Here is a 15,451-nt window from a genome sequence, read left to right as displayed (position 1 = left end):
TTAATAATATCACACAAAAGAATAAATGTAGAAAAATAAAGCTAAATCTTTGAACAATGTGGGACTACAAGTCGAGTGACACAAACGCCAGTGTTGTTTGGTAAAAGTTTGTTTTTGGGGTTATAAAAATGTTTCTTATAAAGGTCTATACAGTGTCCCCTCTTTAATTGCAGGGATTACATTCCATAAATAACAGGCGAGAGGTAGAAGCTACGAAATAGAATTGTAGAGGATTTAACCCTTGTGCTATCTTAGATTGACATGTTATTCCTACCATGACAAAGGTGGATAAAGGTGTAAAGATTTCATGTAATCCATGGACACCAGTGAGGTTCACATATCATTGAAGAAAAAAGGTTCAGAGCACTGTCTAGTGGGTCTAGATGACCCAACTCCCAATGTTAAAGTGCCTAGGATAGCACAAGGGTTACGGCTGTAAACCTCCTCATTACACACTTTCTACACTTTTCCCAGACAGATGGGAACACAACACAGAATAAAATCTGAAACAGCAGAAAAATGAAGTGCATTATAGAGAAGGAACACTGTTTACTAAACAGAGCTGAGATCTTCTCTGGATTAGCTTTTATTTTCAACTTTTAATTATTTTGTTCCTTTTTAGCATTCCTCTTGGCTCTAAAGATAATTAAAGTTTCTCTTTTTTTCAATTTAATTTTAAAAAATCCTCTTTGAGCTGTTGGTTCTTACATTTTCACTTCTCTGTTTTTATAATGAACTGTTGCTAACTGGAGCCAAACGAGCCAAGACAGAATAACAGGCGTGTGAAGATATCATTCTTCTGGTCTGACGTGTAGATGACAAATATTTTTAAGTTTGTTTTTGCTGCTATATTTTTAAGTTTTATGGATCTGTTTAATAATTAAGATTTTAATGTTGGGTTTTCTGAAAGATAAAATTGTCCATTTGTCAAAAAATGCATGTTTGTGGACAGTTTTCCTCTTTGGATAAAAACATGCTTTGTATCCATAGAATGTCTAAATGTGTTTTTTCTTCTGCAGGTCTGGCTGTAAAGGAGCTGAAGTGAATCCATGTTGTACAGAATATTCTAATAAAACACTGAAAACATCGGTTTCCTTTCTTTTTGGGTTTTATATGCACTACAGAAATTATAAGATGAAAAATGCCATTTTGACCACTTTAAACAAAATTAACCGTGTAAACAGCATTATTAGACACACGGTATAGATTTATATCAATAATGTGTCCTAAAGAAAACATTTTTTCATTGAACTGAAACTAAAGACTTTACTCCAGTGTAGATTTATCAATAATAGAAATAATTTGTTTTATAATGAACTGCTTAAGAGTGTTGAAGATTTTGTATTTTAAGTATTTATTCAAAATTGAATTAAGCTCAAGTGTTTCAGACTCAAGTGTTTCAGACTCAAACATTTTTGGAAAAAATGTTTGCATAATTAGTTACAGCTTGAAATGAATCTATCACAAGACAAAAGCCAATCTAAGGGTAAATGTTAAAGGAGTATTAGCTAAATACATTTTAATGCTTTAAAACATACTAATTGATAAAACAATGAAAAATTATAAACCTTAAGTACTTGTAGCCATTACAGCAAAAAAGCACTAAACACTACTTTTTTTCACTTTTTCAAAACTAGCTCTTTCATAGTTTAATGGCAGCTTCTTTTTAAGTTCAGGAATGTGAAGGCAGATTTTCTCCTAGAATTTGAAATAAAATCACACATTTGTGTCGCTATTACTAGAGAAAAGCGACTGTCGTCTTAGCTGTGCTGCGATTCTCCACATTGAGCGCTAGGTGGCAGCAGCTTCCACATCCTTTCAAAACTAACATTGAAACAATAAACAAACTAAATATTTTTATTATAGATTTAAAATAATTAAGGGGGGAAATAAGCGATGTTGATTTACAATAAAGAAATAAATCGAATGTTTATTTTTTACCAATAGAAGTGCGCGCTCCCGTACTGCCTCGTGCCCCTTACTACAAGCGCGCTCCCGCTGCTGACTATGCCGTGAGGATCAGCTGTGGGTCGGACAGTTGGTGTGGGTCGGTGAGGAGGAAGACATGGGAGTGGAGTGACCGCTGCTTTCCACCCGAAACCAAGACTTTGCGCGTACGTCCGCGCGCTCGTTGGACTTCTTATTGCCCTCGTGCGGTTCCTTTTCCCATCTGAGTGTCGGTTTTCTAGAGGAACATGTCTCATCTCTTTCTTTGTTAGGTGTTGACCCACACCGTCCGCTTCAGGACCGACAGGCTGCATTCAGGCAGGGGGGGCGAACTTTTGATTTGTTTTGTTTTTTTCTCCGGGAAAGGATGTCTTTGGCTCGGGTGGATTACATTCCTCCCTGGTGGACTTACTGGCTTCACAATTTCCCCCACATCAACCTGAGGTTTCAGCCCGTTGACAAGAGCTTCCAGCCTGAAGATGACAACTACCAGCAGGTCAGTGGAGGAGAAGAGCAGCAAAAGTGGGGCATCAGATGCCTGCAGGAGCTTTCAGAGTTGAAATCTTCTAATTCACTGCATCTGTTTACGTCATCCATGCTCCTTTATTATCACATGCATCTCCTTTATTATGTCCTTTTACCATCATTTAAGCCCCTCTTTAAAAGAATATTTAAACCAGCTTTCCATTACTGATGCTTATTTAAAGCAACATTTCTGTCATTAAGAGAGGAACCAACGTCCATTGAACTTTGGAAGCATTATTTAAATTTCAAAATTCTAATAATACTTTTTCATTTTTTTGTGTTTCGGGTTAGAAAACACAACCAAAAAGGGTATTTTTTCTTCAAATAAACATGAATTTAAATTGTGATAACGATCAAAATAACAAATATTTGATGATCTTTTATGTCTTTTCTTCTCCGAAGCATTTATGTGGCATTTAATATCAACGCTGCAGGTATTTTCAATAGGAAGGTGGCGATTCTACTATTTAAATCCACGAATCAAGACCAACGATTCAGATGTCAAACCAGGATTCTCACTGTTGAGCCTAAATGTGTCTGAATGTTTGGGTCTTTTTTACTGATACTTAAACCAATGTTTATTCAAACACCATCATTTATACCTAACAGCTGATCAGAATCAACATGACTAACAAAAACACAACAATTTTGAAAGAGAGAAATAATGTTTGTCTATATGAATAATTTCACACATTCTTTGTCAACTTCCTGGTTAACTTCAGCAAAAAAAAAAAAAAAAAAAAAACTTAACTTGGTTTTTGGATCTTTTTAGAACAAATCCTGAAATAGGTTCTTCACATTGTTTCCATCCTCATAGCTTTGCTGACTGCAGATATACTGCAGATAGTAGATTTTCTTCATCTTTAATTTAAAATTAATCCCCTTTAAATTAATACTAAGATTTTAATAATATTACTTAAATTCATTTTTTTTCAATATACAGTCAGGACCATAAATATTTGGACAGTCACATTCTTTCAAATTTAGTTTTTGTACATTACCACAGTGAATTTTAAATCAAACAACTCAGATGCCATTGAAGCATACGAGCCCATGAAATGAAGGGATTGTGTTTAAAAAAGGCTTTAGCTTTTTCACATATTTATGCAATCTTTTTGCTCAACCCATGGAATAAAAGCTGAAAATCTGCACTTCAATGGCATCAATCTCTCATCATTTGAGTTGTCTGGATTTCGTCACTTTAGAACATGTGAGGAACATCCAGTGTGACCTGGCAATCAGCTAAAGTCTTTGGATCAATAGAATTGTTCCTAAACCTGACCCACCGCACCAACCCCAGATCATAACACCACCCCCACAGGTCTGTGTGATGGGCGGGGCTTCCCCTTATCCATCACAACTGAGTAATTCAGGATTTTTTTTCAGATTTTCCATCATTTTATGCTCTCTAGAATATTAAAGTTTGAGTTTTTATGTAGTTGGCCTAATGAACAAAAAGCTTTTGTAAGACTAAACAGCTGCTTCGTCACAAACCTTTTTCCTGTTTTTAATGATTTAATGATGGTTTTAGAATGGGATCAAATCAACTTAAAATGGTCGAAAAACCAGATTGTCGATTTGGAAAAAAAAAGGTTTATAAATCAAAAATACACATCGTATATTTGAGAAAACATATTGAAAAACTGAAGAAAAAAACATTAATTTGAAAATAGAAATGTATACTGAAAATTTGAATCAAAAAAGATTAACGACCTAAAACTGTTACCAAATTTAAAAAAAAAAGTTTATTTGTAACAGCTGCTGTTTTCAATTTTTTAGTCCTTCACTGACAGTATTTAGTCAAACTTTTGGCTTTCGGTGTTGACCATTGACTGTATAACAGAACTGGACCAAGCAAGTGTGAGGTCACTAACTTCCAGTTCCAACGAAAGGAAGTTAATTAACTCAACATTTTTGTGAGAAACAGACATCGCCTTGTCGGGACCAGAAATCCTCAGTAAGCAGTGATTGGTCAACGTTTCTATGACGACCACTGTCACCAATCAGGAGTGAGCTTGTTGGAAGACCACTTGAGAGCGAGATCAGGAGAATCTGTTTCAAGGGTCACTCGATCCAGCTCCCATATATAGTCGATGGTGATGTTTTTTACTCCAGTGTTTCCTCTTGGAGATCCACTGTTCTGGGGCACCACCAGCTTAACCTGTAGGGGATACTGTTGCTGCGGTGCCTGTTCTCGTTGGGCATGCTGGGGTCCCGCTCTGTGGTCTAATAGCCATGGTGTGGGCCCTAGGCTGCTCTGTGTAGGGTGGGCACTGTGGTAATGACCCCCGTGGTCCGGCTGGGCCTTGGATTCCCATGATATCGTTTCCTCACAGCAGTACCAAGCCAGACCTTCTTTAAGCTGCAGTTCTTTGTATCTGTTCAGGGTTCTACTGGGGTAACTGGGTGGGTGGGGGGGTGCTGGTGAGGCAGGGGTCCCATCTTTGTGTGAATGTTCTTTGTTTTCTGTTTTTAATAATTTTCATTTTTTATGACTATTTTATCTGCTTTTTTGTTAAGCGCGTTGTGCTTTTAACTGAAATGAAAGGCGCTATATAAATAAATAAAGTTTGATTTTGAGTTTGACCATAGACTGTAAAAACAATGGACGAATCGAGGTGTGACATCATCCATAGAAAGTGCCTTTCCTCCAGCTCTTGGGAAATGAGTCCAAATACCTCACCTTCGCTATCTTATACAGGTGCCGCCATGTTGAAACCAGTTGACGGTGATTGGTCCGAGTCCCTCTGAGTCATCGTATCCATGGCAATGGTGACCGTAGTTGCCATAGATACAATGACTCAGAGCGACTCAGGCCGATTGTCGACTGGTTTCAACAAGGCGGCACCCGTAACAGGAAGCAATGGTGGTTCTTATTTGGGAACACAAGAGGGGAGGGGCTGAGCGGTCCATTGCTTTTACAGTCGTTGACACTCATTTTAAATGCGGGTGGGGCTTTGAGCCCATTGGCTACAGGGACATCAAAGCCAATGAGTTTGAAAGCCCCACCCCCATTTAAAATTAAGCTCAACGCTGAAAATGAAAATTGTGAATTGAAAGGACTGAAAGCAAAGGGGAAGAGAAACAAAAAAGAAACAGAAAATATTACCAATCATCTTTTTTTCATCTGGTAACAGTTTTAGGTTAGTTTCAGTTTAGTTTTCAGTATTTCTTCATATTGAAATCTACATCAGTTAGGATTTTATCGCTGAAACACAATCATCCACCTCATAATCATCCAATGGGGAAGGTTTCTACCTGTTCAGTTAAGTAAGGAGTGATAAATCTGACAGGATCATGTGTATACGTTTGGGGAGGCCAAAGCCACTTGAGTAAGAATGACAGGATCTTAAGGTGGTAGTTTGTGTTGCAGGAAAATATCACTTCTGGGATTTTCTTCACAAATCGCTCAACGTGTAAACGCCTTTAAACGTTCAGCCTCAAGGCAGTAAAACCAGCGTTGGGTTGAGCCAGACTTTGGTTTTACTCTACCAAAAATATCAAAGGACAGCTCGGCCCTGTTGGACTCGTGCTACACGAGACGCCTCCTGTCAGAAATCATTTTCAGTTGCACAGTCAGAAGCCACGGGGGACGTAGGAGGAGGAAGATGGTGTTTCTCAGCAGGTGAGAATCATTTGTTCAGTCCCATCCCTTTCCCGGTCAGCTGTACTTAAACGTCATTTCATTGCACAGAGCCGCTCTCCTGCAATCCTCCGAGGTTCTTTTAATGCGACCACTCAAAGTTCATGTGAAAGGATTAACTTCACCCCAAATTTCCACCAACTGTCCTATGTGAAAGAAATCAGTTTAATTAGGCAAAGATGGAGCCGTGTCACGATGAGTTCACTGCGCTATAGTGGAATCGCCTCATCGATCTCCGCCTAACTGCTAATGTAAGGGTTATTGAGTAGTTGTGGGATGCCTGGCAGTCTCAGTAAGACCTGCTTTTGGCCTCAGGCCTCTAATTGTGGAGGAATGCGGGAGGTGGAGATCTCTTTACTGTTCATTGTTTGAATCCAAGGATGTCAGCGCAAAACGTGCTCGTCTTCTTTCCCCCCGTTGGCCGGACTCTGCCGCTGTCAGCACGGGAATCATCTGCCTCCTCTAATTTATGTCCCCTGACATTCATCAGCCCGTTCGTTTTCACATATTTAGGGGAAATCGAATCAAGTCCTGTAAAAGTTCTGAGACATTTCTGCTCAACTCTGTCCCCCTCGTTCACATCTGCCTGATCTGACAATGTTCTGAGGCCTGGAAGACAGAAAGAGGCCAACAACCAAAAGAAAAAAGAAGAAGAAACAACTGCTCAAAATAGGACAGAGGCCTGGGTTATTGTGTACCATATTTGTGTGTTGAGGCGGACATCATGTGTAGGTCATCAGGTCTGTGTCCATCTGACTTCTCTTTTCTCTCCCCGTTTCCTGTTACTCAAACACGGCCATGTCACGCTCTCTGGGGGGAGTTCCTGTAGACCCATCTGCCCGGCAAAGACTCCGATCCTCCTCCAACATCTCACAATCGAACTCTGGAGGTTAAAAAATATCAAAAAAGCATGAATTGAAATTATTATAAACGTTTTTTAAAGGGTCTACATCAAGGTTTTCTAAAGACTTTCAGAGGAAACTATATCCATATGATAATATATTACCTTTGGCAAACTAAATGAAATATGAGTTATTTTTGGGGTTCATTTTCCTACCTGGAATTAGGACAACTGGATCTCTGAGGGACGGCCTTTTCACTCCTTGTGGGTGCCGCCCATTTCATGATGTCAACCTAGAGCTGTGCCTCGGCAGGACGTCTACATTTCACCTACAAAAGCAAACAACATCCTAATTTTTGTAAAGAAAGATGTGCATATTGTGCATATCAAAGGAGAGCGTTTTAGCCAATTACCCACTAAGTGGGTGTGTGTGCTATCTTGGGGGCGGTGCTGGCAGTGCAGACTCTTCCTGGAGGGACTATTCTTCATTTAAATGCGTCACAATGTGAGAACCCGCTCGTCTTTGTGGATTGGGAGGGGCTGGTGCTTAGAGCGCCGGGTTTTGGAGGAATTCACAGAAATGCGTGATTGGATCAAAATACTGCTTTTGGGTTTCTTTTTGTGTAGAATGAACAATATAATGCACTTAAAAAGCTCAAAAAACTGATTTAGCATAGTGAAGCTGTTTAAGGGTTAAACATTTATAGCTTCCCTGACTTTTTGTGTAAATTGTAAATGCAAAATATATGTATTTAGTATATTTCCTGTCTTTTTAACTCAATTTTTAATCTTGTGTTTTAAAAACCTAAAGTCAGATTTTACAATTTACTGCATAAGAGAACTGGACTGAGTGACCCCTCCCCCATTGAGTCCCAAACAGGAAGTGCCCACTGGTTCCAAGAATCAAAATCCCATAGCCGTCTATTATTTAAATAGCCATTACTCTATCATTGTATTTACGTGTTCTTTTTTTCCCCACAATTTTTTTAATTTGTAGTGCAGATTATTTTAGTTATATACTGACCAATCACATGCCTGAATAAAAGTATGTAGTCTCGCATCGAACTTTTGAAACATTTGATTGACACATATCCTGTAGCCTGCTTTTAAGTGGTAGGGTTGTGGACTTCCAACAAGCTGATTCTCGATTGGCCAAAGTAGTTGCCATAGAAGCATGACTCAGACCAACTTGAACCAATTACTGCTTACTGATGTAATCTGGTTCTGATATGGCGCATCACAAAAAAATGGCGACTGACTTGACTTTATTTTGTTGGAACCAGAGACAAGTCATTTTCTATGGGTGATGTCACACTCCTTCAGTCTAACATCTTATGCTGTCAATGGACATTTTCTTTGGTTTTCATGTTCGCAAGTAATAGTGCAGCAGCTGAGGATTATTAGAGTTAGACCTTAATTACTGTTGAATGTTTTGTTAAGGATTTAAACCAAAGCAAGAAAATTTCATTTATAAAACTTTGTAAAGAAAAGGAAATCACAAAGTGTGAAACAATACAGGACACAGCTACATAAATCAATTTAAAACATTCAATGAAACATGTTTTTAAGATAATATAAATGTAAAGTTGAAAATGAAAGTCTACTATGAGCTAACAGCTTGCAGAAATAAAATGGTCTTCAGGTGCATCCCAAAAGCCTCAGCTGAGTCAGTGACGGTAGAGACGGAGGCGGAGCTTTGCAGAGGTATGAAGCTATTGCTTGGAAGGTTTGATTCCCCTTGAGTTTTAAAAATATGTGTGAGGAACATCCATTAGAAACTGACCTGAGGATCTAAGAGCATGAAAAGGTTTCTCGAATCTTCAGAAGTTCCGAGATGTACTTTGGGGCCTGGCTAAGAAGTAAGATTTTAATATGGATTCTAACATGAAATGGGGACCAGTGAAATCCAGCTCAAAGTAGAGGAAAATGAAAGGAAAGCTTGAGTGTCTACCTTTGAAACCGGAGTACTCAACTTGGAGATATTCCTCCACTGGAAGAAACTGCTTTTCTTTAGCAGTTGAACATACCGACTGAGTGTCATTGCTGAGTCAAACATGACAAATGAGGTTTAAAAGGTTGGAGTAGGACAGACGGATCAAAGGATCCAATGAGGTGTTTGGTCAGAGGGATCTTCCTCTATGGAGCAATGATTCATGTGTGTCTTATCTGAAGACTGAAAAAAACTGGCCAATCGGATGGTTAAACATGACTTTATGTGAGTCATTCAACTGAAATTCGCATTTCAGTGGGATGTCATCAGCATAAAGGAAATAGGAAGTGTCTTTTAACTGGTAGAATGAAGAGCACAATGTAAAAACAGGATTAGTAAAGAGAGCGTTTAGTTTCTCATTTTTAATTTCAAATTAAGAGTTGCTCATTTTGGATTGTTCTAGACTGCACTAAAAAGATCAGTTAAGCCAAAAATGTGAATTCTGTGTACAAGAAAAAATACATTTAAAAATGTAGAACATTTATTGTTTGCATGACATTTGAAAGTGTAGCTTTGATGGCTTAGTAGTTTTCGCATGCACCAAACAGCTTTCTCTTCTTTTCGTTTATGTCCTACACTATAGATGTTGGGCTTTGTGGGGCGCTGACACATTCATACATCTCCATCACAATGCACATTTAGTTTGACATTCTGAGAACGGCATCTGGAAACTTGTTGCAGGAAATGAAGTAACAATGTAGTGCTTTCAAGCTTTTTGCACGTTGGTTGCAAGGTTTGCAATTCTGAAGAGTTTGATACAAAAATATAGATTTAGCTTAACACAGCTCTGAAAGTTAAACCCTTAAAACTGCTGTATTCTTAATCTAGTTGGTAGTTTTTTTGTCAGGAGTACGTTTTTCTTAGTTTGAGGTCATTTTTCTTGTTTTTGGGTTCTCCTGGTCCACGGAGGTTCATCCAAAGGCGTGGCTGCATCTTAAAGGGAGCCCAGGAGTGTCTTGCGGCCACCTTACATGGCATCATCACGTACCATTGTTTTGCGTGTCGTAAATGTATCGTGAACTATTTAATGTAAGTTCCACGCACTTATGACATACAGGTCAGTAGGGCTGCACGATATGAGGAAAACTCGCGATATGCGATATTGGTGATTAATATTGCGATAACGATATAATTTGCTGTATATAAACAATTATCAAACCAACCAAAAACATAATGTCCATTTCAATGCAACAGTATAAAAATTATACTCCAAATGACCCTTGTCGACGTAGGAGGCAAACATCAAACATAAAAGGGCTCATTTGATTGATCAACAGCGTAAACGGGTCCTTCCGATTGGTTAAATGCATAAAGGGATTTATTTCATTTATTCAATATTTCAAGCTGCCATGAGTTTGTCTTAGCACATTTAACCCTTGTGCTATCTTAGATGACCCCCCCCCCCCCTTCCATTGACGTGTTCTCCCTACCATGACAAAGGTGGATAAAGGTGGAAAGATTTCATGTAATCCATGGACACCAGTGAAGATCACAAATCATTGAAGAAAAAAGGTTCAGACCACTGTCTAGTGGGTCTAGATGACCCCACTCCCAATGTTAAAGTGCCTAGGATAGCACTTGTGCACTTTAGCACAAGGGTCAAGGTAACCATTTATGGCGATTTTCGCCGTCTTTTGCGATATGCATATTGCACAGCTTGATGTCGCGATAACGATAAATTTGCGGTATATTGTGCAGGCCTACAGGTCAGGCTATCGTACAGTGCCCTTACGCTGCACTTTAGTCGTTAGTAAGGTGCGTGTACTGGCTCCTTACTGACCGTACACAAATGCTGCACGCACAAGGTATGCAGGCAATAAAGTGCCTCCCGAAAGTATTTGCCATTTTGCCACATTTCAGGCTTCAAACATAAAGATATAAAACTTTAATTTTTTTCTGAAGAATCAACAACAAGTGAGACACAATCATGAAGTGGAAAGAAATTTATTGTATATTTCCAATATGACCCAATGTTGACCTAAATGACTAATGATGATAAATAGAATCCACCTCTATGTAATAAAGTCTCGGTGTAAATGCACCTGTTCCGTGATAGTCTCAGAGGTCTGTTTAAATCGCAGAGAGCATCATGAAGAAGAAAGAACACACCAGGCAGGTCCGAGATACTGTTGTGGTGAAGTTTGAAGCCGGATTTGGATACAAAAACGATTTCTCAAGCTTTAAATGTCCCACGGAGCACTGTGCAAGCGATAATATTGAAATGGAAAGAGGATCAGACCACTGCAAATCTACAAAGACCCGGCTGTTTGTCTAAACTTTCAGATCAGACAAGCAGAAGACTGATGAGAGATGCAGCCAAGAGGCCCATGATCACTCTGGATGAACTCCAGTGATCTACAGCTGAGGTGGGAGAGTCTGTCCATATGACAACAATCAGTCGTATCCTGCACAAATCTGGCGTTTATGAAAGAGTGGCAAGAAGAAAGCCATTTCTTAAAGACATCCATAGAAAGTGTCGTTTAATGTTTGCTACAAGCACCTGGGAGACAGACCGTAGATGTAGAAGAAGGTGCTCTGGTTAAATGAAACCAAAATCAAACTTTTTGGCAACAACACAAAACGTTATGTTGGGGGGTTGAAAAAATGAAAATTCTGAACAACACACCTTTATCTCAACTTCTTTACCTTTATTTACCCTTACAATACAAACATATAAAGCCTTGTTTCCACTGAGTGGTACGGTACGGTTCAGTTAAGAATGGTCCAGGCAATTTAGGTAAGCGTTTCAAAGTTGGACTGTCACGGCACATGCAGGGTGAAGCTAACAACAACAATGGAGGTCATCCAGTGGTTTGTTTCTTTCCGCTTGGCTTTTGGTACTTCGTATATACAAAAAATTTAATGTTGTTTGAGAAAGGATAATAAAGAGGAAGACAGCCGCTTTCTTGGCGCTTTCTTTTGTTGTAATGATTTTCAGCCATTTAACGGGTTTCAACAGTAGCTCTGCCCTAACCGGTTTCGTTCCATTTTCCTATGGACCATGACAACTAATGGGGGCCCAAAGATGTTACAGTTCGGTCTGGCTTAATGGAAACCCTCAAAATACCGGATCGGACCAGACCAGACCATGCTCAGGGGAAAAGAGGCTTAAGTGTTAATTGTGACCTGTCGCCCTTGGCATGCCCTTTAGAAAACGTTTACATGAACATTTGCAGTGTGCGGGTTCACCGAACATTTGCGGGCCTATGACGTACCATGCCCATTTTTCACTTGTAGACAGCCTGTATCCACCTGCAAGGGCAGTTGTGACTAAGTAATACGGTCATTTTCAATTTCCCTCAGTGGTCTGTCTTATTTATTTTTTGGCTTTCCTTTACAATCATCCTTATTATTGTTATTATTATATGTTCCTATAGTCTCTCTTTGCACAAAGTCAGACGAAGTGTACAGACATTCCTATGCTTTTGGCTGACTGGAGAAGTTTATCTTTAAGACTCGAACTGAGTGACTTCATAACAATCAGCGAGAGCAGTTCTATTCAGAGAGGCGTACAATAAAAGCTTTTATCTTGTTTCAAAGGCTTAGAAGGAAGTGTGATAAAAAAGAAAAGGCATTTCACTTTAATTGTCTTTAATTGTTTTTAACTTGGTTTTCTACATTTTCCTAAACATTTTTCCTCACTCATGCTGTAAGAAATAAAAGACATGAGCCATACACACATTTGATTGGAATTTGTTGCATTATCTCGCTGATACTCGGTGAGGTTGATCAAACTGCACACGAACACTCAACATAATATCAATGAAATGAGTTATTTTAGTACAATGCACAAGTGATGTGTCATGGTGATGGGTCATTAAAAAACATCAAAATGTTTTTTTTTTATGATCACAGGAAATGTTTACAGCCATTGCAATTGCACAATTCATGCTGTTGTGATAATTGTGTTAGTTTTTGTGATAGCAAATAGAAAATGATGGATGCCGAGAGCTGAAAATCCCTAATCGGATCAGCAATTCCATTAGAAATGTACACACTTTTTTGGGAGTAAAATGACTCCTAAATCTGTCAGTTTGATCTCCATACCTCTTCTCTCTTCCATACCTCTTCTCTTCTTGCCTTAAACAGTGACTGTTTAAGGCAATGTTATACAACCGATCACAGAAATGCTGAGAAGAAAGAAGAGGTATGGAGATCTTCTTAGTGGAGATGCTTTTTCTTTCTTTAATGAGCAGACTGCAACATTTTCATTGTTTGTGTGACACATCCTCATAGATAAATACATTCCGAGTCCCCTCTGGCCCTCCAGAAGGTCATTAACCCCAATCTGTCTGGATGGTGCTTGAAGGCAGCGATTAGCATCACCTGACTGATAGTGGGGTTTATGCGTTTGGGACGTCTTCTACTCCTTATGACAATCCTGCAAAACTCCAACAGGATGTGAAACCAACAGACTGTCCACAACACTAGAGGTTTGGGGCATTTCCTTTGTGTCTTTATCCGGGTTAGCATGAAGTAACCAGATGAAAAACAAGAACTCATTTGTCAAAGCCTTATGAGCAGAGACAACAGGATTCACATGGAATTCCCCCCTCCAATGAAAGCTGCTCCTCTGTGTGGAAACTGGGGGGTTGGGTTTCTTTTGTTGTGGGGGTGTAGCATCAACACCATGACGCCCAACTCCCTCGGGGAAAGTCTTTTTTGTTCTTTTTGCAGTGGGGGGACAAGAGCGAAGCAGAAATGATTTGCTTTGCTGCTCCGTGAAGATGTCCTAACAAACTACTGTTCAGAACAAATGGGAAACCTGGAGGAATATACTTTTATCCATAAAAAACCCCAAACATGTATTTGCAAAACCCTTTGATACTTTATAAAACTACAAAGAATTTTCATTATAGAGCCATGATTGAGTAACACAACTGTTTCTGGAAAAATAATCATCATAAAACATTAAGTTTAGATTAATAACCTTTTTAGAAGTACATGGTTATCTTACTTGGGGACTTTGGCCCCACAATTATTAATGGTTAACTGGTTTCCTGATATAAAAAAGGTTCTGGTTTGAATCCTGGCTACAACCTTTGGAAGAAGTTTGCATCCTTCTTCAGGAAGTCTTAAGATGCATTCACACTGATCACAATTTGCGCAGCAGTGGAGTCCAGTTTTAGTGTTAAGTCAAGGCATAGACCCAATCAGATGTCTTGCCTAGCATCTCGATGTTTCCAGAGTTTAATTATTTGAAATGTATCAATACGTTCAGATCAAATGGCACAATATGCACGGGATTGTACTATGGGCATAAGAATTCCAATTGCAGAGGATGTCATCAGCTTGTGTCGCATTTGACAGCGATGGGGGGCGATTTCCTTTCGATAGCCTTGTGACCAATGCGAAGTATAAAGTAGAAACCGGGTCTTAGGGAGCAGAGGTAATTGGCTCCATGATGGAGCCACGACTAGGATAGGCTGCAGCAGCCCTACTATTCCAATTGGTACATGTGGAGTATAAACAATGCATTGATTGGTGGACTTTGAGAGAGCAGCAAGTTAAAGAAACTGGGTCTGTGCAAAAGCTGACTACTTTTTTTGCAGACACAGTTTGCCTCACAGTGGTTTAGTGGTCCTTATAAAAGGTTGTCCTCTTGCAGTGCAGTGAGACAGAGACTAACATGATTGTACGAGGTTCTAGGATCATCAGTATAATTGAATGCCTCGCAGACGCCGGCAGGACTTCTGTTACTGATTTCTTTGTGCCATTTGAAAGTTTCAAATGCCAAACTTGTTTTGTTGCCTACAACACTTTTCAAATGTTCAGTGGGACCGAGGGGGCGGAACGATGAGCTTAACAGTGTGCTTTTATAATCTTTCAGTTACTGTTTTATTGTTTTAGTTGGTTTTGTTGATCCTGGCTGAGCTTTTTTTGCTGACTGAGAACTGAGAAGGGCTTTGGAGGTTGGAATTTGAAGAATTGGATTAGGCTCAGACTCTGAGGCCAGAGGTGAAACCTTTTCAAGATGCTTTCGACGTTTTGGACTCTTGAACCCGGATTCAGTTTCCAAAGGAAGCTCCAAATGTCATGTAAATAGCGGAGGGCCTTAAAACCCTCTCCCACCATCTTTCCCAGTGGACTTTTAATTATGATTGACGTTTTTAGCCAAAAAGAAAAAGTGTTGTTTTCTTGGACATTGTTTCAGGCAGGAGTTCAATAGAATTTCTTCTTAGTTGTGGGTGGGACTGTGGCGCAGACCCCCCCCCCCCCCCCCCCCCATTCTGTTTACACGCTCTCTCGCTAGCTTACATCCCCTCACACCCACAACCTAACCTTAGCTGTGCAACAAAAATGAGCCAGATTTCAGCTCAGACGAGGAAAACCAAGACAAACGTGGACCTATTTGTCTATAAGTGGATGCATCAGAATGGAGTGGAGCAGGGAGCTTGTGGTTTAATGTGTTCTTGTGTGGCAGATGTAAAGGATGGCGGAATCCCATCCTTCCTGTTCCTCTTCTAATCAACATCCTTTGGGTCGCCTCACTGGTGTCCCAGCT

The 15,451-nt window shown here is 39.6% G+C and overlaps 1 protein-coding gene across 2 annotated transcripts in view; it reads left to right on the top strand.

The window, feature by feature from the left end:
- The first annotated feature begins 1,989 nt into the window (after positions 1-1,989).
- Positions 1,990-15,451, top strand: part of ttyh2 (tweety family member 2) — a 60,727-nt gene continuing 47,265 nt past the window's right edge. The window contains exons 1-2 of one of the 2 annotated variants that reach the window (XM_023949258.1): positions 1,990-2,114; positions 2,314-2,443. In XM_023949258.1, the coding sequence (XP_023805026.1) occupies positions 2,315-2,443 (129 nt within the window). In that variant the 5' untranslated portion in view covers positions 1,990-2,114; position 2,314. Of the gene's footprint in view, positions 2,444-15,451 lie in introns of both variants that reach the window. The other variant, XM_023949259.1, reaches the window with a different exon arrangement.

Source organism: Oryzias latipes, chromosome 19 (assembly GCF_002234675.1).
Source record: "Oryzias latipes chromosome 19, ASM223467v1".
In the NCBI taxonomy this organism is placed as follows: Eukaryota; Metazoa; Chordata; class Actinopteri; order Beloniformes; family Adrianichthyidae; genus Oryzias; species Oryzias latipes.
Note: the sequence above shows the minus strand (reverse complement) of the source record. Positions and strands in the feature narration are given on the sequence as shown.